General features: G+C 46.3%; 1 protein-coding gene across 3 annotated transcripts in view; it reads left to right on the top strand.

The window, feature by feature from the left end:
* NTRK3 (neurotrophic receptor tyrosine kinase 3) overlaps nucleotides 1-24145 on the top strand; it is a 208243-nt gene that overhangs the window by 176090 nt on the left and 8008 nt on the right. For 2 of the 3 annotated variants that reach the window (XM_027644458.1, XM_027644459.1), the window contains 2 exons: nucleotides 648-891; nucleotides 11567-11641. In XM_027644458.1, the coding sequence (XP_027500259.1) occupies nucleotides 648-891; nucleotides 11567-11641 (319 nt within the window). The remainder of the gene's footprint in view (nucleotides 1-647; nucleotides 892-11566; nucleotides 11642-24145) is intronic. The other variant, XM_027644460.1, reaches the window with a different exon arrangement.

Below are 24145 nucleotides of genomic sequence, written 5' to 3'. Positions count from 1 at the left end.
CATGCTGTCACAGTTCACAGTACCTGTGTTACCTTTGGGATAGTTCAGGATATAAAAGGGATTTTCCAGGGATGAAGATGCTGATGTTCCTCTGAAACATTTTGTGTGATCTCTGGCTGTATGAATATCAATCAGGGGGTGGTTGGTTGGTGATATGAAGGAAAAGAAAAGGAGGCTGTTTGGGGTTGTTTAAGAGATTAGGTAGTAAGAATATGACAGGTGTGGAAGAAAAGTGGGTGATATCTCTACCTCTGGGAACTTATCAAAGGTGTAAGAATTACATGTAAATATCCTGAGGCTCATTAGTTTTGCGGAGGTCTTGCCAGAGAAGAGTGTCCATGTTGCATCAAGCCAGTGGTCCCACTGTTCTGGCATTCTGTCTCCATCTGTGGCCACAAGAGGTTGTGTGCAGTAGACTAAGGATAGGATAAGGATGTATGGCACCCACTCACCCACCAAATGTTCCCACAAGTTCCTATTCTTTTAAGCTTTCATTCTTCCTTTCCACTGGAGCTGTGTGTACATTCTCACAGTGCAGAGCTGGGATTTGGTCCCCACTCCAGCAGGAACAGCGACCGTGTGGGATTCCCATCTCCTGGTCACTTCTGAGACGCAACTCTGTGCTTTTTGCTTCTTCCTCCCTATAGGGCACATGGCCCAGACGCTATGATCCTCGTGGATGGGCAGCCTCGACAAGCCAAAGGGGAGCTAGGGCTATCCCAGATGCTCCACATCGCTAGCCAGATCGCCTCTGGAATGGTGTACCTTGCCTCCCAGCACTTTGTCCATAGAGACCTGGCCACCAGGAACTGCTTGGTCGGAGCCAACCTGCTGGTGAAGATTGGAGACTTTGGGATGTCAAGAGATGTCTACAGCACTGATTACTACAGGGTAAGGCAGCTCCAGCAGCAGTCTGATGCTCAGAGCAAAGGGAGACTAGGAAATGTTACAGTAAATCAGTTTTTGGAGCCCTAGGGCTCACTTACTTCATTATTTCCTCATTGAAATATGTGCACAGATGTTGATCAGGCATCCCTAAACACTGTCCTTACTCCTGTTCAGTCCTGGCCATGCTTCTAGTTCAGACATCCACGCAGATGCCTACACATAGACTCTTTGTGATACCCCAGCACACAGTCACATGCTTTGGGATGGCTCTGAAGTCATCCCATACTTACTGCCTATTTTTATTCCCTTTTTTTGGAAGACATTGATAAATTAAAGGTAATCCAAAGAGATGATAAAGACTACAGGCTGTGACCTCTGGTGTTAGATTAAAGAAACTTAATACAGGGACGTAGAGGAAAAGCAACTGAAAGACTGACTGATAAGTGCATAAAATATGGAAGAGGAAATAATAGTCAATTTAGGTTCGACCTCAGAACACTTTTTTTCCCAGCAGGGTCATCATTTAGACAATGGAATAATTTGCCAAGGGTAGGTTGCTGAAAGCCTGTCATTAAAGAAATTCAGGAAGCAACTAGATAAAAATGCCTGGGTTTAGTGCAGAGGCTAATCCTGCACTTGTCTCTGGGGGCAGACTCAATGAGCCAGGAATGCCTTTTCAGCCTCTTCTTGTGTGATCTGTACTCGCACTGTCCTCTTGTCTTGCACACTCCCTTTGTACCTGTCTGCACTGTCCTACCTGCCCAGGATGGCAGCCTTCCTGAGGGAACAGAATGTTTCCTACCCTTCCCCAGCTACAGAAGACAATGTGATGTGTGAAATGTTTGAAACACACTGGAGTAGGTATTTGTCTCTGGACCATCTACCAACAGGGAAGGGCTTTTCAGGCTATGGAGCTGTGGTTTCCAGCCTGATGCTTGGACTAAGGCTGGTTTATTTCTGCTTACAGCATGGATCTTTGGCTTTGAGGATGATTTCTATCAGGTACCCGTGAAAGGGTTGACCTATGGTCTTGATCTGATTCAGAAAGTTTTCATTATGTGATAGACAGCTGCCAAGTGGAGTTACTGTGTTTGGGAGGAAGAGAAACATGATCAGATTTGTGCTGATACATATCACCTCTCCCAGGCCAGAACATCAGCTTACCACTAAGTTTAGTTACCAGTGAGGGAAACAATCTTCACTGTGCGGCAGAAAAGCCTCCACTGGGAAAAGGTGTCAGTGCAGTTACTGGGCAGTGATGAGGAAAGAGAGGTGCTGTGGTCCCACCACAGCTGAAATTTCAGGAAGGAGCGAGTAGGAAAGAGAAGAGCCCAGGGGAAGATGAAGAGCAGCACATGTGATTGCCCATGTTCTTGCCTGCCTTCTTCCCTTCAGCCCTGTTAGTCCTGCCCCAACCACAGCCAGTGTCACACTTCTGGGGACAATTCCAGCTGAGCTGGTGTTCCTGCAGCACTGAGAGCTCTCTGTGCAGTGGGAAAATTTGCGGTTATTGACACGTGAAGGCTGGGAGGGCCCCCAAAAAGTGAAAACTGAGATGATTTCCACAGTTCGTCGTTGTTGGATTTTTTGTCTTCTCTATGGTGGTGTCCTGTAGACCTCATCCTGTCTGTGCAAAGTGCTTTGCTGAGGACTGCTCCATGATATCTCATGCAGTGTTGTAAGTCTTTTTAGTGGACTTTTCTCTACATAGACAAATTGCCATGTATGACTAAATTAGTAACTAGTTATCACCTGTTTACCAGAACAAGAGCTGAGTTTCAGCCCAGCCCAGCCTTTTGTTCTTAACTGATTTTCCTTTCTTTGTTTTCACTTATTTTTAGTATTTTTAAAACTCTTGCTCACTATATTCATTCATGGAGGCCTTTTCTCTCCTAAAGTCCAAAGAAGGGTCCTAACAAAACAAGGTTCTGGTTGTCCACATTTATACGGGTGGCATTAGGGGCAGAGGGTTTATGTGACTGACCCAAGGCCAAAGCAGGAGTCAGTGGCAGAGCTGGGAAGCCTACCCAGGCCAGCAAAGAGCAGAAGTGCAGAGGCCAACTATCCTTCATCCCTCCTCCAGCCACAGTGCAACCACACTCCTCCAAGCAAATGAACGAAGAAGCTCACGTGGGAGAACTGAACTGCTCCTGGGTCTCACCTACAAAAGGTGGAGATGTGGCTGCAGATTTGAGCTTTTAAAGACTTTGTTGCTGCCCCTGGTCACATCTACAACCTTCCTGGTGAAGTTTCCAAGTCTGTTTCCTGGTGTTTGTATATGGCACCTCTCCCCTTGTGCACAGCCTGCCATCGCCACCAGTAGGACCTGGAGTAAAGTTCTGCTTCATATGGTTTCTAGAAAATATTGCTTGGTGTGTCTGAGCTGCAGCCCTGGGAGAAACTGTAGTTTGTTATTTTCTGGAAACACGGGGAAAGATTCTACCTCCAAGCTGACACAAAGTGATAGATCTGGAGCTCTCTGCAAGCAGACTCACTTCAGTCTGCCCTGTCCCTGTGTTTGCTCCTGCCCAGGCCCCACATGCCTGGATAATTGGGCATGTGGATATATGATATCTTAAGTGGGATATATGAGCATGTTCCAGGCTGAGAATTTGTTCCTAGGCATTTTCTTTCTTTCCCATGTTTTAATCTTTTAAGACAAAGAAAGAACACCATCTGGCTCCAGCATTTGTGGGATGCAAAAGTGCTTTAGCAAAGGTGAGCCGCTTAATTTTCTGTTGCACATTTGGATACAGAAAACAAATATTTGAGTAACAAAAGCAGCAGAGAGGCTTGTTTCCCCTCTCTGCAAGGCTCTCCATGTTCTGCCTGAAGACAGATGCATCCTTTTCCTGCTGCATCACAGAGGGATCCCGTCAGCTGTTTCCTTTAAACCTCCTTTCAACAAGACAGGATGGAGAGAAGATGGTTGTGGAGGTGGAAGTGGTGGGGAGAGGTGGATCAGCATCTGATTAGAAAGCGGAGAAAAGTGGAGGAACTGGGGAGACAGGGAGAAGTAGCCCAGCTTCTGTGTGAAGAGAAAAGGCGGGGATGCTGAAGAAGCGTTTCTGTGCTGTGTTGTGTAACGTGCTGTGCAATCTTTGGTGTGGGTCTCTGTGGGAAGGCAGGATGGAAAATATCCATACTGCAGAGAAAAGATTTGGGCGGATTTCGTTTTCCTTGTTGTTTTCTTTAAAAAACTCTGTGAGTAGGCGACTTTTTTTAGGTATGACTCAGGACTGTGACAGCAGGTGGTGGGATGCTGCAGGTCAGGGACACTGTGCCTCAGCCAAGTGTGGCATGGAGACTGCAGGAAGTCAGGCACATGGTGCCTGCCTGGTTCTGTCCAGGGAGCTGGGGGCTTTTGTTGTGTCTGGGGGAGGAGTGTCAGAGCTGGAGGCATCTTCAGGGCTGAGATTAGAATTCCCAGCTGCTCTTTCACCCTGCAGATAGGGGTTTGGTTGCTCCAAGAGCCCTTCTGTGGCTCTGAACCCACCCAGACTCCAGTAAAATACAAATAATTTTCATTTGTCCCCCAAAATGCATAATTCAATTCCAAAACAAAATCATGGTCACTGTCCAGGAAAAGGGCAGCATTTCTTCATCTTTCGAAGAGAACATAGTCTTAAATTGTAATCAAGACTCCTTAAGAACTCCCAAGGTAATGTCCTAACGTGGGTAGGACATCATCAGTGAAGACACATGTCAGATAGAGGAGGGATTTATGTAGGCATTAAACATCATTAAGACATTCCTGTCCATATTTCCTCTATTCTGCCCTTCTGGCATCCTGCCCCAAATCCTGGGGTGGGCTAGAAACCTCTTGGGGGATTTAGTTCCATCCTTTCCCAGAGGTTTGTGCTGAGTGTTCTTGTGGTCACAGTTCATCACACAGAGGACACCTGCTTGTCAAAAAAAGACACATGAAGGACTTGCAAAGGGCTCTGAAAGTGTTTTTGTATTTCTAGCAACACAAAGATAGATAAACATAATAACAAAAATGCTCCCTGTTTCTCTGTCCTCACTACTCTGGAGCATTGTTTGGATTTGGGACCGACAAGGTTTTCAGGAAGAAGTAATATCTTTTAATAGAACACATGATATTGTTGGAAGGGGGAAAAAGAATGAATTTTAGGTACACAAAGCCTCTCTGAGTTTTTTTTTTTATTATTATTTTCGGTTGTGTCGGTTGGTTTAATAAAAGATTAATATCTCTCCCTATGAACCTTGGTGCTCACACCCTTAGACCATCAGAACCAAAACAAAATTTTTGCTATGACTTTGGCCTTAGGTCAGTGTTCTTTAAAAAGTCTGGGATCCCTCCTCCTCTGAAGAATGAAGGTTTACTGTGTAAACATTTTCTTTCTTATCTTTCTTTAAAATGGCCAGTAAAAACCCCATATTCTTGATAATTTTCAGTACCCATTGTAAGGTTGCTTTCTGATGACCATCTCCCATCTAGACCATCTCTCCAGTTGTTTTCCACTGGAGTTCAAGATTGCTTTCTTTCTCATGGGTACAGCTAGTTATTTTTCCAGTGAAGTTTGCATGTGAGCAATAGATCACTGAGGTTTAGCAGCTACCTGGGTCATGCTCCTTTGGAGCCCCTTATTGTCCATGTGGATCCATCAGCTGTACAACACCCACTTTCATGTCTCTGATGCTTTCTTTGTTGTTTTGCTGTCCGTCTCATGCAGAGTGTTTACAGCATGGGAGGTGGATCCTAGCAGAGGGAAACTGCTGCTCAGAATGGAGGGAAACCGTAAACACCAGAATGGAGCCCTGTGATGAGTGTGCCAGGGCTCTACACCATCACCGGCTAAGAGGAATGCCAACAGGCAGAGAGGAGCAAAACTCCCTCTAAATTTCTGTCTGGGATATGGTACTGCCTCACTCTGGGAGGAAAAAAAGCTGCCACTCTCGGGTTTTATGGCAGACCCGGCGTCCGCTGGCAGTAAGTCAGCTCTGGACAGAGAGCTGGCCAAGCTCCCTGCATCCAGACAGTGTCCTCAGGCTCAGATTTAGTGCTGATGGGTGGGGGAGAGCAAGCTTAGTCCCTGGCCATGCTGGCTGTTGAGTGGGATCTCGTGTAGAAGGTACAATGTTTTGTGTCACGTTCAGCTTCCAACAGCAGCACCATTTCCAGCACCTCAGTGCTGTTCAGGTGCTAAGCATCTGTGCATTGCCTTTTGTCTCCTCCTACCCCTTCTCTGAGGTGAAAAATGTGATGTGCTGCTCTGTCTCCATCCTTTCTGCTTGGGTTTTGGGAAGGATTCGTATCTGTAAATATATATATGTCATTAAGGAAAGGTTTTAGAAGTGAAAAGTACTCTAATTTTCTCCTGTCTTAAGATGGATTCTGAAAACATGTCTTGCTTTGTCATACCTACATGAGTAAGGGCAAAAAGTCTGATAGTGACCTGAAGATGTGACCTCTGGTACTGATTCAGCTGTGCTGGCCAGGCAGAGCCATAGTCTTCTGTGTGCAAGAGCCCATGTCTGAAAGTATTATATCCCCCTCTTGGCACCTGTTTATCCCATGTATCCCATCATCCCTGATTTGTTATTTCTTTCCTTGTTCTCACTGCCCCACTGTTCTCATTCCCCCTAGATGACACCTGTATGCACCATGAGGTGTGGGTGGCTCGTGCCATGGTGCCTCAAAACTGCCCTGACTCTGGGTCTGGGGGCAGAGGAACCAAATTCCCCCCAACTTGCCATAGGGTTGAAAGAGGGGAGGGGAGGGAACCGCTCAATGTGGGTACGTGGGTTAAGTGTCTCTGTGCCTGTCCTGGTATGTTCTGCTTGCAGGAAAAGTCAGCGTGATATTGAACGTGCTAGTCTTTGGTATCTCTGTGGCTCCTATAAAAACCCCTGCAAATTGGATTCGCAGCACAGCTTCTTATCTCCTGAAAGGAAGATGTAACAGCATCATCTTGTGTTTTAGCCAGACGTTTTCCCTCAACACTTCCCTATTTCTACACTGAGGGAAAAACAAATGTTGAGTCTTTTTTTTTTTCCCCTCCTGTTTGAAACATTAAGAGCCCTTCACACAAAGCAGCTCAAGTGCAGAAGAATTAATTGGGGAAATTAGGGTGTGCTGTAATCCTGGCATTTTCTCAGAAACAGTAATTGCCCTAATTCTCCACCCTGTCAGGACCTGCATCCGCACCCTGTTTTCCTCCTCCCCTTTTCCTCACTGTCTACCTGTTGTTCTCCTGCTTGAGTTGCTGTTTTCATGCTGTTGCCATTTATTTCATTCCAGTAATGAGAGGGATGTGGCAGGTGAAGAGCTCTCACAATCTGGTGACATCTTCTTTGAAGCACAGGCACAAAAGAGCAGTTTGTTTTTGGGAAATAAAAACTCCCTGCTCAGGTACTTGACCTCCACGCTCACCTCTTCTGCTCGGGGTATGTTACTGCTGTCATTGCAAGTCATTTGGCTCAGGATTTTTGTTTAATATAGTCTCAATATTCACCTAAACACTGACCTCCATGCTTAACCCCTCTGTGTTCCTCCTGGACCACCCAAATGCTCACACACTTACTGAAAGCTAATCAAACTCAGGATCTTTCAGTCAGATCTCAGCCCCACTCCCAGGCATTTGAATTGAGGCTTTTGATTTCTCCCAACCACTGGGCTGAGATCCAGAGGCCTGGGAGCTCAAAGCCTTTCAGTTTAGCTTCCTGATGGTTTTTTAACCTTCCATTTGCAGAGATCATAGATGTAGCCAAACAGGGAGGAATTTTTTGTTGTTCAGTATTTCCTAAAACACCTGGTGATGTACGTGGCAGGTTTGGATTCGATGGAGATGACTCTTCCAGTCTTCCCCATGCTGACTGGACTTTGGCTGCTCTTAAAAGCTGTCCAGGCTGATGTCTGCTTTCCTGAGAGCTGGAGAGAGTGCTGGGAGTAACCAGTCAAATGCTGGAGCCAGGTGAGGGCTAGTGACACCATCCCCAGAAGTCAGAGATTCAGTTCAGTTCAGAAAGCTGGGGTTGTTTCTCAGTGCAGCCAAGCTACCAAACCCTGTCACCTGTGCTGTAAAAACTTGAGACAGCAAATTTCCTGCAGGGAATTCAGGAGCCCTTTCCTTCAAAGCAATTTCCTTCCCATAAAACTTAACTAGGGAGGGCAGAACTCTTCCATTTTCAGTGTTCCCTGGGTGCAGCCAACAGATCCAGGGAGGGAAGAGAAGCTACTTGTGATCCCCATCCATCCCTGAGTAACTTTTCCTTCCCCCTGACGGTGAGACTGTTTTTTCCCCCGTTCTAATTTTTTTATCCAAGTGTGATTCCCAACACCTGCTAGAGGCTGCCTGCATGCAGTGTGCTTGCTTCCTCCTGCTGTCCCCACTTGGAACATCCCGTTAGCCTGAAAGTTGTGACATACGGGGAAAAGAACACAATGCCTCATTTTGAGCCATGAAAGACTCTCCCATGGTGGAGATCCATCCAAAAGTGTCACCAGAAACAAAAGGATTTTGTAAGGTCAGATCAGAGAAGCTCATGGTTCCTGGGTTTTACTAAGGTGGCCTGATTTAAACTACAGCCACAGCAGAAGAAGGTAGAGAACCATATGCCAGGAAGCTTCATTATTCCAGCATAGGTAGACCAGAAAGAGAGTATAGATCCTTCTGAGCATACAGAAATGAACAGTTCATGCTTTGGGAGGAGCACTGCCACTTGCAATTGAGGGTGACTGGGATGTGTAAATGTAAGATCCTCCTCTCTCATCTTGTCTAGGTTGTTGAACCCATTTCCTCACTTCATCCCAGCTGGCCACTGGCCTCCTCCTGCCTTCCCACCTGCAGGACCATGATCTCAGCTCTTTTTTACCATGGGTACAGCCAAGGGGTCACATATTGGTCAGCAAAGGTGGGGAGCATCCCCAAATCTCAGTATCATCAGCAAAAGAACTGGAGGCAGAGCAGTTATAAGCCAATTTAGCGAGAGTGAGGATAAATTACGCTTTGCTTCAAGACAAACTGAAGACCTCCCTAGAAAAATTAAGATGCAAGTATCTTCATCAACCTCCTTAATTAAGATGCTTGCATGGAAAGAAACCACTGCTTTTCTTTTTTCCTCCTGATTCCTGCATGGTCAGAGTTTCTATATACTTTCCCCTCCTGATCCCCTCCTCCACCCCATTTCATAGTCCTACCTCTCTCACAACCCCAGCAAGCTCCTTCTCCCTGCCAGCTGGATGGAGAAAGCCCCTATTTGCAAGCAGCTGTCCTTAATATATAGGCTGTTTAGGGCTCAGCTGTCAAAGAGAGCATGTTCAATGTACAATCAAGGGGCAATGATGCACAAAATTGCACACACACACGAAATGGGAATCTTTTCTCAGTGCGTGTTGAGCTTTGAACGCTTAAGTGATTCCACCTCTCTCTTCCCCATCCAATTACGTGGGCAACACATGATAAGATTGCTAAAAGGAATTAGTGAGGAAAATCTTTATACTGACTAATCAATACTGTTCTTCTCAGCAGAAGGCATCTCCCCCCTCTGGCCTCAACCGTGTTCTCATTTGCCCTCTGAAAACACAAGTCCACCCTCTCTCTATTTGTGGTGACCAAGTGGAACAACAGCAGTGTGTCTGTTGGAAATGATTGTAGTTTGAGAGTTTCTTCCTTTCCCTAAAAAAAACCCCAAACCTAAAAAAAAATTAAAATGTAGTAGAGCCCTGCCAAACCCATGTTTCAGGTTTTTAAAGAGGTTTGCTGTGTAGGCCAGAGAGTCCTTCCATCCCTTTCTGCTGTATGGCCTTACAGGAATGGTCAGCAACCTTATAGGCAAAGACAAGGGATGATAATTTTTCTGAGCATCACTGAGGCAAGACACCAGATTTTATGGGCCACTAGACTGATCCAATATAGCAAATCCTGTGTTCCACTGTGGATTCTGAGACCAAATTATCAATTAATGTGAAGCATTAAAAAATTCAAATCCCTTTTAGTTCCCTGCAGTCATTAGTGACAAGATGCAATATCTATAGCTCAAATGCTTTGCCAGCATCCCCTGGCAGCAAGGCAGAAACTTCATTCCTATTTTTTCAAACATAAACAAAGAAAACATATGAGATCAGTGGTTTTTACAGTCAAATTCGGCTGCCTGTCCATATTTACTTAGATGAGGGAATAAATCAGGTTTGGGTTACTCTTCGGGTTAGTTATTTGTTATTGGAATAAATGCATGGTAATAGATCTGACAGAGGAAGATGTTTCCCTTTCAGCTCTGTGTTTGAGGTAGAATTTGCTTTGTTCTGCACTATATTATATTGATGTTTTTTCCCACTGCTGGATGACTTCATTTGCTCTGCTTCTTTCCAACTTCCATACCTCTGCCCCAGCTGGCTTTAGGTACAGCTTTATGCATAGATTTCTCTTTACTCTTCCCCTAATTGTAACACTGTAATGCAAAAGCAATTTAAACAACCAGCGTGAACCAATTTTCTAAGCCTTTCCCCCACCCATTTCCTACCTCAGCTTTTTGGGAAGGAAGGTGAGTCAGTCGTTCTTGGGGCAATTCCCCAAGCAGAATGAGCTGTCAGATACATTTAGCAGCTTGGTTTCCACTGCTAGTGCAGGGTGGGAAGGTGCCCAGGGCAATGACCAGCTGGACACACTCTGAGGCCCTATTTCAGGAATTCCCCAGGCAGCTCTCAGCCTGACCTCCTCAGTAATACAGTGAGAAGTGTACCACCAAATCACCATGCTCACCAACTGCCCTCCCATCTTGGGATTTTGTCTTTGCCCTAGTGGGAACACAAACAAGCTCACTAGAAAGTCAGCAGAGCTTATGCCAGTCCTTCACTCTCAATTTGCTCACTGAGATCCCTCTTCCTTTTCCTTTCTCCCATTCTCCAAATCTCCAATCTACTTTGATGCAGAGGAAAATGTAGACTTGTATTTCGTGCTCCAGCATTTTACTTCCCTTGTCCCCTCCTAAGCTCCAGTTTTGTGAGTGCTGGCAGGTTTGTGGGTGATTGGAAGCTGTGGGTTTAGGTATTTTCTTCCCCAGCCTGTGACAGTGCTGATGGGACAAAGACTTTGGGCAAATGGTAGGGTGATGTGTGAGGTGCTTCACTGGTACATTTGACCAACAATACCGTTAACTCTGGCTAGCCTGAACTTGCTTGAGTAAAGATATCAGGGCTGGGTCTTGTTCTGCTGGCAGAGGCAGATGAGTCCCTGCACTGTGCCCAGGAGGGCTGGCAATGGGCAAGGAACAGGATGCTTAAGTACCAGATATGAAGGAACTGCTCAAGCATCCTAAAACTTCTCTTGTCTGGAGAGGAATTCTGGGTCCCCCCAGGGATGACATTCTCTATGAGCATTCTAGGTGGCTTCTCAGACCAAGGAGAAGTTTCAGGAGGCTGAGTCCCCCTTGACTGTTGCCCACCTCGCCCTCCCTCTGCACTGGTGCAGGTGATCGTGTGGGGTGCAAGGTGGTGGTGACTGGGGCCAGAGGGTCTCATCTGCCCCTTGCCCTCACAGCAAGGGCTGCATAGTGTTGGGATGTTGCAGCCAGTGAAAGACTTATGGTTCAGTTAAAGACATACCCTTTCCCTTCTTGTCCCCTTGCTTCATCCCCCCCATCCCTCCCTCCCTCTCTCACCCTTCCCTTCTCTTTTGTTTGTCTCCTTCCCTTGTTTTCACCCATTCACTGTCAGGAAGGGCCGCGTCCGAAGGGCCAGTTCAGCGCAGCGTGGCAGCGACAGAGACTGGCACCGCCGGCAGCTGCAACAGTGAGTGCATCTCGAACCCTGGGGCAGCTGGAAGCGGGGGACTGGTGCTGCTTGAGCATGAAATGACACGTGGGGTTGAGTGGCTTTGGGACTAGGTCGGGTCTAGTGAGTTTTGGCAGCAAAGGGCTCTTGTCTTTGGTGGGAACTGCACACATTTCTGCTATAACGGCTCTTGGGGCTTCTTTATATGGTGAGATAATATGGGATGAATGGAGAAGTCCTCAGTGCAACCTTCCTCTGTGAGTGTCCAGGCTGTGCCTGCACTAGTGGACAGTGCAGGCTGTCCTCAGGCTCCGCTGCCAGCAAGTGCAGCATGTTTTGTCTCTGTGCAGCTAAACCACCCCATGACTCCAAGCAGCGTGGCCTTTGCACTGTTCACTGGGACTGTCCCCTCAGCAGCTGTTTGGATGGTCAAATTGTCATGGACTAAAACCAGACCATTTGAGCAGCTGGACTGTCAGATGCCAGCCCTGACATTTTGTCTGGTAGTGCGGACACTTCCTCTGTATCTGACCAGTTGGGTGCCTGCAGCGCCAATTGAGTGGATGTCAACTGTCACTGCCCACTGCTGCTCCCACCCCTTGCCCAGAGGGGAGACAGTGAGGGACTGGTGCAAGTTTGAAGCTCTGACAGAGCAGCAGAGTTTGGTTTTGCCAAGGTGGTGGCTGATGGGAGCCATGTGAACTGTGTGAGCCGGCTGAGGGCTGGTAACACCTCTGTCTACCCTGCCCTCCCTCCCACAGAGCCAAGCCAGCATCCTGTGGTGCTGCAGCCTCTGTGTAGGATCCTCAGCCCGGTATGTCCCTGACTGTCACAGCATCACAGCACCCTCCTCCAGCCAGCTGGAGGGTGAGCTGCAGGAGCCTGTGAGGGGTGCAAACATAAAACTTGGTTGTCTTGTGGGATTTTGCTGCTGGCACACAACACAATACTCTGTTGATCCAGGCAGTTAGGGAGCCTTTGCTTGAGCCCGTTCTGGAAGTGGAACGAGCTAATCCACCCAAGCTGCAGAGCAGTTATGACTCCTTATAAGTTAAGACTTTCTTTCTCAATGGCTTCCCTGTGCCAGCAAGCCCACAGAGATGGGCATAAATATTTACAAAGTAGCCATGGCAGGGATAAATTACCTGGGTCCAATCACCCAAACCTCGCTGTGGCATTGCAAGGGGAGATATATATACTCCTGGCCCGCTGATGCAGGACTGGCTGTCCCACCACCTGGTGTCATGGTCACTCCTCCTGCTCCAGCAAATGCCTGCATAGTTTTAAGCAGCTGAGTGGATCTTGCAAATCGAAAGAGCAAGTCTCTGGCACTTCCTTGACTGTTGCCAGAATCACGTGGGAGTGTGAGTTTAGATATTGCTGATTTTGCAGGGGATATGTCAGCAGATAAGATTTGCCACTGAAAGGTGATTTTGTTACGTTTATGCCTTTCTGAGCCAAAATTGAATTGTGGGGTGTGGAAGGGAATTTAGTTCTAAGCACTGATGTAATTTTGTATCCTTGGCCCTGAAGGCAGTTTTTAAAAAATTATTTTCCCCTGTGCCCTGACACTATTTTTTTGCCTTTGAATCATGTCCTTATGACAGAACAAATACTAGGGTTGACCTTTGCAATGTGACATAATAATATGTGACTTCTTTATAGCTCTTTTCATCCAAAATTCTTGGCACACTATGAATCTGATCTTGCAACCACTTGCCACTGGGCTTAGCACTCACTGCTCCAAGCAATCCCTGGGGAAGCCAGAGGAGCATGGAAGTGCTATACGTGGTGTTACTGGAAGGATCAGGCCTTAGAGAAATGTAGCACATGTTTGTGAATAGCCATATTTTGGAGTGAGAAAGCCTTGCTCTCTGATTTATTAGTTTTATTTGCTATCAGAGTGCCATGCCCAGCACTAATATGACAGCCTCCTCTTGGCTACAGTATCGTGGCAGGTAATTCTGGGGCCGTGTTGATAGCTATTATCTACCACCCTGTTGCCTTTTTATTATTTTTTTTCCAGTTCTAAAAGCATGTTAATTAATAAAATCCCTTAGCTTATCCTGCACCATTTGATCCTGCAGAAATCACAGCATTTTATCTTATTAGTAAGTAGGAATTAAAGAATTAAAACTACTCAGGGGGGAAAAAAGAACATAATCACTTTCCCTGGTCATCCCTTCTGAAACAACCTTGTGTTGTGCCCTCAGAAAACCCAAGCTCAGCCCCCTATGGCTTGGCAGAGGATGGAAATCCCAAATCAGTGAGTGCCTGATCTGAAAACCACTTTGTGTTCTGCTATTCCCACTGTGAAAGGGAGAGCCCAGTTAGGTGCATGGAGAAGAGTCAAGTAGTGAGATCCCAGCCTTGGACTGGGCTGCAGGTCCCTTCCATGCTACTGATGTCTCTGCTGCCATTGGAAATTCAGTTAGTTCTCCTGTGCCTCAGTTTCCCGTTGTTAAAAGGTGATCCCTGCTCATCCTCACCAAGGAGATTCACATGAAAAAAAGATTGCAAGGGATGCAGTCATTATAGTGTTGGGAAACAGGTAAGTACCTTAGGAATATGTAGGGAATCTGAGAGCTGAGACATTTGTGGTGAAGTTGCACAGAGTGAATTTTGGAAGCACTTAGTAGCTGTAGAATTCAAAGAGTGAAGCAGGCAGGATCCATGCACCCACCTCTTCTTGGTATGTTCAAGATGGGTAGAACCAGGAAGGAAAACTGCTCCACCTTCTTGTTCATGGGAAGTGGTTAAATCTGGGGATGGAGACCCACTAACCATCAGTAGGCATCTACACACCTCAACACTGTTTGCCATCAGTAGAGCACTGCATCCTCTCCACAACCTTAAAAAATCCCTTAAAAAATAAATTCATTAGGAGTGAAGAGATCTGGAAGGGATTCCCTGGATCATCAAATCTAATCCCCTGTTGCATCAATCACATCAGATTTATCCTTTTCATAATCAAGCACCACTATTAAATGTGCTCCTAAGGGAAGACAGTCCCAGAATCTCATTGCTTTAAATTGGAGATGTTCCTGATTTTCAGTCTGTGCTTAGTCATGGCCCGTTTGTTAAACAGCAGGTACCTGGCATAGAAGCAAGAAATTTAACACAGTTTTCTTAAAATAACCACCCAGAAATTCTATCCACAAAAAAAATGCTGAGGTTGCAAAAGAGAACGTGCAAGGTCAGGTAATGATAATGAGGAGGCCTGAGCTCACACTTGCCTCAGCCTTGTAGTACAGACTTCAGATACTCGCCTGCCGTTAAGCTTGTCTGATCCAGGTGAGGTACAAGGCAAAAGTACTCACAGAACAAAGGAACTTTGTTGCTGTTCTTCACCATCATAATCATTGTGTAAACCTCTATTATTTTTTTTTACCAGCTATAACTAACTAAATGTTTATAACTAAGCTAAATATTTGACTATTTTTTCTTTTGCTGGCAGGCTTTTCCATGCCATTTATATTTTCACTGTACAAGCCGTTACCTGCACAGCATTCTTGAGAAGTCACTGAGTTCATAGGATCATAGAATGGTTTGGTTTGGAAGGGACATTAAAGACTGTCCAGTCCAACCTCCCTGCTGTGGGCAGGGACACCTTCCACTAGACTAGGTTACTCAAAGCCTCATCCAACCTGGTCTTGAACAATTCCAAGGGTAGAGTTGCATTGCCCCATTTTACAGATTAGGAAAGAAATTCCAGTGCTATCAGCCATACAAACCCATGGAGCTGCAAGGGCAACTTCCCCCCTCCAAAATGCCCCTGGCTTTATCCAGTGCAGTCTGATTCACTCCGAACCATGCAATTGCTGGTGCAGCAGTCTGCCCTGTGGCACACAGTGTACAATGCATGTCATGGAAATGATGGGATGCTCTAGACCCATGACTTGTCCAGTTAGTTAATCAGAGTGCACAGTAAATGGGCAGAGGGGAGAAACTGGTGAGTGCAGGCTGAGGCACAAAACCTCAGTGTTACCCATTAGATGTGACCCAGCCTAGTTGTGACCCAGTGGCACATGGAGTTGGGGCCACTGCTGCACAGCATGGCCAGAGTGGCTAAGGAGAAGGCCTCATTTGCCAACCCAGGTTTGGAACTAGGATGCTGCAATACCATGTTTTCTTATTTAACTTGGCAGGTGTTCAAGTGAAACAGGCACAGAGGGGAGGTGTCAGAGCTGATCTCGGTACCCGTGTGTGGGATTTTGACTTTCTATTTCAGTGCTCCTGTTTAGGAAAGAAATGCATGCAAACCCACCCCTCTCTCCTTTTTTTTTTTTTGTTTTAAAGCACTATTTAAATGTCATGAGAATGATACAGTGCCCACCTTAATGTGCCTAACAAATTAAAATATTTTATTAGCCTATAATCTGAAAATCATTACTGTGCTTACTATAAAAAACTGAAGGTCTTCAGAGGGAATGATGTCAGTGTGTCTAAAATGTATGCAAATATATTCCATTGCCACAAAGGTACCAGGGGTCAGACAGGCAGCCCCCAGCCCTAGGGCAACAGGCTGTTAGTGTGGGAGGGAATGAAATGCATCTCATAGTGGGGAGGGAGAAAATGGATCTCTTGGCTGATTTTCCTGGAGTTTTGCAGGGTGAATGCCTGGGGCTGTGCCTGGCTGGTTGGGATGGTTTCAGAGGAAAACCTTTGTTGGTGCTGCTCCCACGCACGTCCCTTGCAGTGAGAGTAAGGAAGCGCTCCAGACGGCTCATCCCAGTCATGGAAGAGCTGCTCGGAACCTCTGGCCCTATTCTGCTTGCACAGACAGCACGGGAGCCTGTTCCCCTCGGGTACACACGTGCCTCTGGTGCGACCCTCCTGCGGATGACTCTGGATGTGTCCCTCCACATGACTGATTCCTAACACAGGACAGGCAGAGACAGCTGCATCCAGCTCTAAGAAAGTGGCCCAAAGCCACTGCCCCAGTGGCAGTGCTGGTTATTCCTCATCGCCCTTGGCAAGTGTCAAATGGTTCAAGGATTAATGACCATTTAACCGGCTGTATATCCATCTCTGCGGAAGGCTTCAGTGGAAAAGACAGGAGTACTGGGATCATTTACCCCGGTATTACACAACTGATTACCCTGTGCTTACGAGGTCACCAGTTACCGTGTAATTAGACCTCCAAGCAGGGAAGTCCACGATAGGTTTCCAAACCACTCTTCTTCCCTGCATCAGAGAAGCAGAGGGATGGCAGCAAAGTGCAGGCTGAAGCCTCATTAGGTGCATTTAAAGCTGTTAAATAGTTTAAAATTCAAGCTGGGGAAGGTGCAATTAGAGGGCAGCAAGGCCACCTATGCCTGTCAGAGAGAGGGAGGGGAAAAAAACCAGAGCAGTTTGTCTAGGAAATGCGGAAAAACCAAAACAGAAAAGAGGGCTGTGAGGGAGCTCCCTGTGCCAAGTGGCTGAACAGCAGCAGCAACAGCAGCTGCTGCTCTTTGAGTTTCAGCAGGATCAGCTTTGCCAATGGTGGAGGGCTCTGCTGAGCCACAGACCTTGCCCTGTGGGCTGGTATCCAGGGAGCCATCGAGGATGATGCAGAGGGGATGCCCTGTGGGTCAAGACAATGGGTGGGCAACAGGACACCCTCCCCATGCCTGCTGCCTCTTGCTCCAGGTTGCTTTCCTCCATTTCTCACACACACCCAAATCAAACACCTACTCACAGAGCGTTTGGAAGAATGACAAATGCCTTTGATTATCAAGCACAAATTCCAGTGGCAGCTCATTGCACCTCTCGTGTGGCTAATAAAGCACCGAGCCCGTTCTGATCAATATACAGCAAGTAGCGCTGTAAAGTCAGATTGTGCCTGCCCCAGGCCACATTGCATTTTGTCTTTATAAACCATGTCCTCTTCGAACCAAGCAGAGGTTGGTTGGTCTCTTGTGGGGTGGCAACTCCCTAGAAAATGTGGGTTTCAGTGTGCCAGTGAAACAAATGATGTTCTGAAGCCCTCCAGGTAAAGGACTCAAGCCAAAGAGTGAAGTGTGTGCCTCTACAGCAATCATTATTTTAAATACTCTTTTTTGACGCAGTCACATGTACCCAACTGAGCCCCACAACCTCTGTAGAGGTGTAGCAGAAACAAAGACAGTGTAAAGCCATTGATTACTGAGGACAGAAAGAACTGTATGTAAATACTTTGTCTAAAAAATGACCAGAGTGGGGAGATGTGCTACCTGATTGCAAATATTTACAAAGTAGTGAGCTTGAAGGTTAGAAAATGTTGAGAGAAGTATATAAAAGTTAGCACAGGGATAATGCAGTGAGGATGAGAGTGGGGAAAATCAGTGTGGCAAGCAAGAAATTTCCATCGTGTAGGCAAGATTTGCTTGTGATTTCCTGAGGGAGGCTGTGGGTTGTTCACTGGGATATATGGATTGGCACCCATCAATACCTTAGCAAATCCTTTAGGGCCTGCTCTCACAAAGGAAAGAGGGAAGAATGAAATTTAATAGGGTTTTTTTTTCAGCTCTACTCTTTGGGCTGTAAAGTGTTTCCATAGGCAGACATGCGTGTCATTGCTGGTGCCTGCTGCACACCCCCCCCCCTAACGCTCCTGGACTAGAGCGGCTTATCCAAAGGCAGCAAAAGCAGCCAAGGCTTTAAGCCCAGCATTTGTAGTCACGTTTATCCTTGAAGTAAATGCTCCAGCAATGACATAATTGAGGACTGTCCTGTCTGCTCAGCATGTGTCTGCAGGGGTCATTCATTCTATCTGACACTGCAGAACATTAGCGGGTTTTTAGACTCACTTTCTCCTTCCATCCTTCCGCTTGTGGCTAACCCTAATGGAGAGCTGGTGGCTAGAGACTCCTCTAGGAAAACTTGCCTGGTTTGGAGAGCTGACCATCTAGAAGCAGTCCTGTATTAGGGCAAAACTAGTCAGATGTGTCCTAGCAGGTGCTGGATTTGTGCAGTGGTCCCAGTGGGGTTCACGGGGATGGAGTGTCTGGATGGCTGTAGGAAGGGGAGCAGAAGGCAACTAGTGATATCTAGTGATGGCCACTTAGTGCTCGAGGGCTCTAATGGCATCTGAGAACCAGGTTCCTGTGTTTGTGGGTTTGCTTATTTATTTGTGCTTCTGGCTAAATAAAGTAGGGAGGAAGAATTTTAACACAGTGGTTAAAATGCGTGGGACTGCAGCAGCTCTGTCCTACTCAAGGGCATCCGGGAAACTTGATGAAGAATGGAGGAAACTTCAATGCACAGAAAGTCTCAGCTGGAAAAATAGAGAAGAGGATGCAGAGCTTGATTCCTTCAAAAATTCAAATTTAGCTTGTTTTCCAGCAGAATCCTGCAGCCAAAACCCACCCTCACCATCTGCACATGCCACCATTTTGGCTATTGCTGGTTTTAGTTCTTCCCGTTCCCAGTGCTGCTGCTGCTCCCCCATGACAGCAGTGATCAGATGGGTGCTGTCACTGTCTTGTCCTCTGCCTGGCCTTCTTGGGCTGCTGTCACCATCTGCAGCCTCTCCTCTCCTTGCTACACCAGCTTTGGACAGGCATGCTTGAGTCAGTCGTGTGAAGAACATATCAATGGCAACCTCCCCGAGTTTAGGTCTGAGGAAGTTCAGCCTTGAACATCGTTATCTCCAGTGTGTCTCTACAGTGGTCTGACTCATGGGGGTGAGGGTTGTGCAGACTGGGATTTGCCTCTGCCATGAAATGCAGCTCTGCATTCAGCAGTGCCAGAGCTGGCACAGCTTTCCCACCGACACTGATGAGTTTAATCACATCATTAGTAGGTGTGACACTGCAGCCTCCAATGATGAGCTCTTTATTTTAACATGGCTTGCAGTGTGTTTCTCTGAGATGCCATCTGTGCCTGCACTGCCTTCATTAGGAGAGAAAGCCCATGTGTCTTCTGATGTTGGTCTGTATTTCAGTGATGTTTCCCTGCTCAGAAACCACTGTTCAACTAGAGGGTGAAAACTCTGAAGGAAAGCATCAACACGGAAAATGCTTAAACAGGCCAAACAGACCATTAGGAAGTGCACTGTTTGGAAGAATCCTCAGTTGGTCTACGTGAAACTGGCTGGAAGGAATGATCCAGTTATTTTATTCCTGAAAGATTTTCATCTTGGTAAAATGCTAAGGCCCCATCCTTTAATCTAAAGTGCTGTAAGTTTTCAGGAAAGCAAAGAACAGATTTTAATTTTTATTATACTGACAATTTTTGTACCTCTGTACTGTGATTGCACACAGAATTCTCTGGGTTGCTTATCCAGGTTTTAGATACAAAAGCTATTAAGATTTTTGAGTGTAAATCAGAACATATAATATTCCCCCTTTAAAACTCCGCAGTAAATGTTGTAAATATAATTAACTATATACTATATATCCAGCTATATATTTCTGTAGCTTCCCTTGATCAACAAACAGGCAGCATGGTGTGTTCAGGGTGTTCCACGGCTCTTAACAAGATTCACAAATGACAAACCAGGCAGGAGCTGCCACGTCACTGTCCAGCTACACATGAAGAAAAGAACTGTTCCATAGGGAGATCCATACCCTGCCTTGTATTAGTTTTCTGTCTGTATCCTGCCAGGCCAATGCTCAGTGAATTTGACATTAACAAGAAATAGATTTCCAAACAATCTAGCCTAATGAATTTTGAATATTATTATGATTAATGCCAAGGGAGTTGAACTGATTATCCAATATCCAGCAGTTAAGTCATGGAGCCTTATCTAAATCTTGTGTAGTCCTCAGTCAGGAATGGCTCTGGCTGCAGTTGAAGATGGAGCGTTGTTGGTTACCCAGAGGGGAGTCACTGGCAGGACAGAGAGAGACATGATGGAAAGGGAGATTATGAGATACCCATCTGAAAGCATTTTAGCATGGAGTCATCACACATGCAAGTTATTGCTCCTGTTTCCTAAGCTGCATTTCTCAGGCCATTTTGAGACTTTGCCTTTATATCACTAGGTTAAGATTTGTTGGGCAAATCTTTTCCTTATTTTCTAAAGCCAGAAACTGAGTTGATTTTTATTTCCTGCATCTCGATTAGAACAGAATCCTAATGGACACGTTTCTTGCACATGATGGTTTAACTTAGCTTCTATCTGATTAGCTTTTGAGCTATTAAACATTTCTTGTAGTAATACCAGCAAAATGATAAGGCAGATCAGTCATGGACAGTTTCTGTTGGCACAAGCAGCCTTTGCACACTTCAGATCGCCTTTGAATCTGGAACCAGCCAAGAGCTGTGCTGTCTCATGGGTATTGCACCTCTCTGAGCAGGCCTGTCCTAAAAAGTGTGCTGTGGTGCAAGGGTCTCCAGCCTGGTGGAGACAAATTGGTAAATTTATAAGGTGCCTGACAAACTGCCTGAAGGCTGTAGTTTGAATAGATTTAATGGCATTCCCAGCCTCTGCTGTTATCTTGGCAGTGACCAGGAGAAAGGCAGCTTTTGATCAGCCCAGATGTGTGCCCATGTTGTGGCTGTGATGCAGGAGACTGCAAAGGCCACGATCTGCATGCACCCCCTGCACACCTCCCCAGTGCCAACTGGGCAAACCCACCAGAGAATCCTTCCCCAGTGCTACAACTTTCCTTCTCTCTCTGATGTCCTCCTGTGGGGTCTTGTTGTTCTGGGCCACAAGAATCTTTCAGTGGATCCAGGGGATCAGGGGGCTGGTCACCTCTTCTTCAGCTAGGAAGGCTCTAGCAGCAACCTTTAAGACAAGGGCTTAGGACCTACTAGGAGCTGATGGTGGCCTTGCTGACCTCTTTGCGAGATACTTTGCAAACTACAGCTGCTCTGCTCCCACATCCCCCCAGCTGAATGAGTCATGGATGAGGTTTTTCACAGTTTATGTCCTGGTGTTGAAGATCATGGCTTCTGGAATTTTTACTTAGATGAACACATGAAACTGGCCATTCCCCTACAGGCTGGTTGTGCAGCTGTTCCCAAGCAGTGGGTGCAGCTGCTTTGAGTTTGTGGGAAGAAAAGGCAAAGGGTGAGCTGTGGTAAGGTGTACACCAAACAGATTATTGGCAAATATAATTAAAAATGTATGTGTGATTACTCCTCTGTTTCCCTTTTCTTAAGCATGCTCTGCATTACCTCTGGCATTTTTAGGCAGTAGATAATATAACTGAGAAGACTCTTGGGCACAGGCAACTCTTAGACCAATAGTGATTTATCTCAGACCGTTTTGAGACAGCAGAATTTACCTCTAGCTACAGTCACCCCTCCATGTCTGCCCCCTCATTTGCATAAGTAATTGTCAGCTTGTTAATGGCTCATTAGGAATGCTGAAAACCGTGGGATTAAAACAGGCTCAGTGGAGCAGAGATGGGGCGGGGGGAAGGCCACTGTCCCTGCTTGCAAATTACACTGCTTGATTCAACGTGATTCAGAATTACAGGTAGTAAAGCAACTAGATTGTTAAATGAAGTAAGGAAAAACAATGTCAATGGCAGGCTTTATTTTTAGAATCATGTTTAAACACAGTATGTGCAACTAGGGGGAACAAACAGTCCCTTGCCAAACAGTCCCTTGCCAAACAGTCCTACTGACAGCAGGAAGCTCTCACCCCTTTCTCAGTTTCACATTAATGCTTCCTGGTCAATCTTTCTTCTTCCTGAGCAAGTCCACATAGCTCCTTACATCACCTCATGGCAGGAACGTTTACTTCCTTTCCCCATTCTCTCTCTGGGCAAATTAAAACCACTCCCTTCTGCCAGCAGGAAACCAGCATCTCCCCTTCTTTGGGCAAGGCTGGGACACCCGGTGCAGCTCCATGCGAGTAGGAAAAACAGCTCCAGGTTGCTTCATTCATTCTGTAAGTCTCCAAAATCCATTGAAAATTGCTGTGAGATGTCTTCAGTCACTGGCATGCAGGGATGCAGCCAGCCTTATGCTGTGGCACTGCCACTGCAATGGAGGAGATGGTTGGTGTAACCAGTGAGAACTGGGAGAAGATCATGTCTGGCATTCCCAGAGGGTGGGGCATGGTGAGGACACAACTTATTTTCAGATAAGTTGAAAAGTTTGATGGAAGCGCTTTTTTTTTTGATGACTGTGTTTAAGCTCACATTCAGCACTGGCTATGACAGCAGCGACCGCAAAGGCGCGAGAGGTGAAGGCAAGGACAGGGCTATGATGGCTTTTGAATCACTCAGAAGAGGCTCACCCTGGGGCTGGTATGGCCATAAAGCATGATGCCTTTCAGATAGGAGAACACCTTGGGGATTTTTGGAGGCCAGAGTAATTCTGGCAATGGTGCAGTCTCAGATATAGCAAGCACCATTCTTTCTGGATAAGATGAAAGGAAATTACAGATAAAGCACTTGGGAATCATATCCAGTCACAACTTGCAGTTAAATTCAGCTACCTCTGATCTAAACTACTTGAATACTTGAGAGCCTAGTAAGGTGACAGTTAAAACTAGGAAGTGCTGGACAGCTAAGAGTCAGCAAAGCTCAGCTCTGTCTGGCATGTCAGGGTTGATCCCTCTGCTTTGCAAAAGGTGCGCAGGAATCTGTCAGGACTCACAGGTACAAAATACTGGCACATCGGATAGGGAAACATTTCTCAGTGCTGCTGGATCCGGGCTGAAGGCAGGGAAGGAGTGTTTCCTCCTGGATCCCCAGCCATGAGCATGTGCTGCCCTTTACATCGCCCCTGAGAAGCCACCTTCTTGTGCCCCAGCCTGAACTGACAAGCATTGACTCACAAAAGCACGATCTATAGCAGTTTTGTTTGTTGTTTGTTCTTCTCTAGGAGCTCAACTTAGACAAACAGAGGAGCTTTTCCTGCTTCTTGCTTTCATTGCTTTTGTTTTTTGCCCTTGCGTCCTTTCGGGTGACCCAGCCACCTGTGGTTCTTATTCATACAAGGCTGTCCAGAAGTGCTGAATTACAGCACATCCTGCCCACAGCAGGAATCAGTGTGTCCTGATGGGAACATACATCTGGCTGCTGGGGGAAGGCTCAGAGTTGAGTATATTCCAGGGATCACCCAGCTCCTAGTGCTGAGGTCTAAAGGACATATGTTCTGGTGCAGCCCAGCCTGGGATGGCAGCCAGGTCTGCAATTAAAGAAGATCCCAGGTCATCCCTACCTACAGCAGCAGGAATGGAGATGGCAATCAGAGAATGTGTGTCTTATCACTAAGTTGAGTGGATTGGATGTTGAGTGGATTTTCCTGGAGAGGAATGGTGCCAGTGTCTCCACTACTGCTGCATAATTCTGTACAAACTCAAATGTCTCCACTTCCTGCACATAAATGGGAAGTTCAAATAATGTTTTGCCATACAAATCCACCTACAGTGGTTGTTGTGGCCTTTCCAAGGCAGGAGCAGGAGCAGAGCCTCCATCAAGTATGCCAGGAACAGGAAGAAAGGTGTCAAATGACCTCCAAAAGGAAATATCGAATGACCAAGGAAAACAAAAACACAGACTTTTTTTTTTTTAATTTTATTTCAACATTGGGAAAAAAACTGTACAAAAAGGAAAATAAAACACAACCTGAGAGCATGCCAGAGACCAA

Source organism: Corapipo altera, unplaced genomic scaffold (genome assembly GCF_003945725.1).
Source record: "Corapipo altera isolate COAL_440 unplaced genomic scaffold, ASM394572v1 50, whole genome shotgun sequence".
Taxonomy (NCBI): domain Eukaryota; kingdom Metazoa; phylum Chordata; class Aves; order Passeriformes; family Pipridae; genus Corapipo; species Corapipo altera.
The sequence above is the reverse complement of the archived record's forward strand: the minus strand, read 5'-3'. Positions and strand labels throughout refer to the sequence as shown.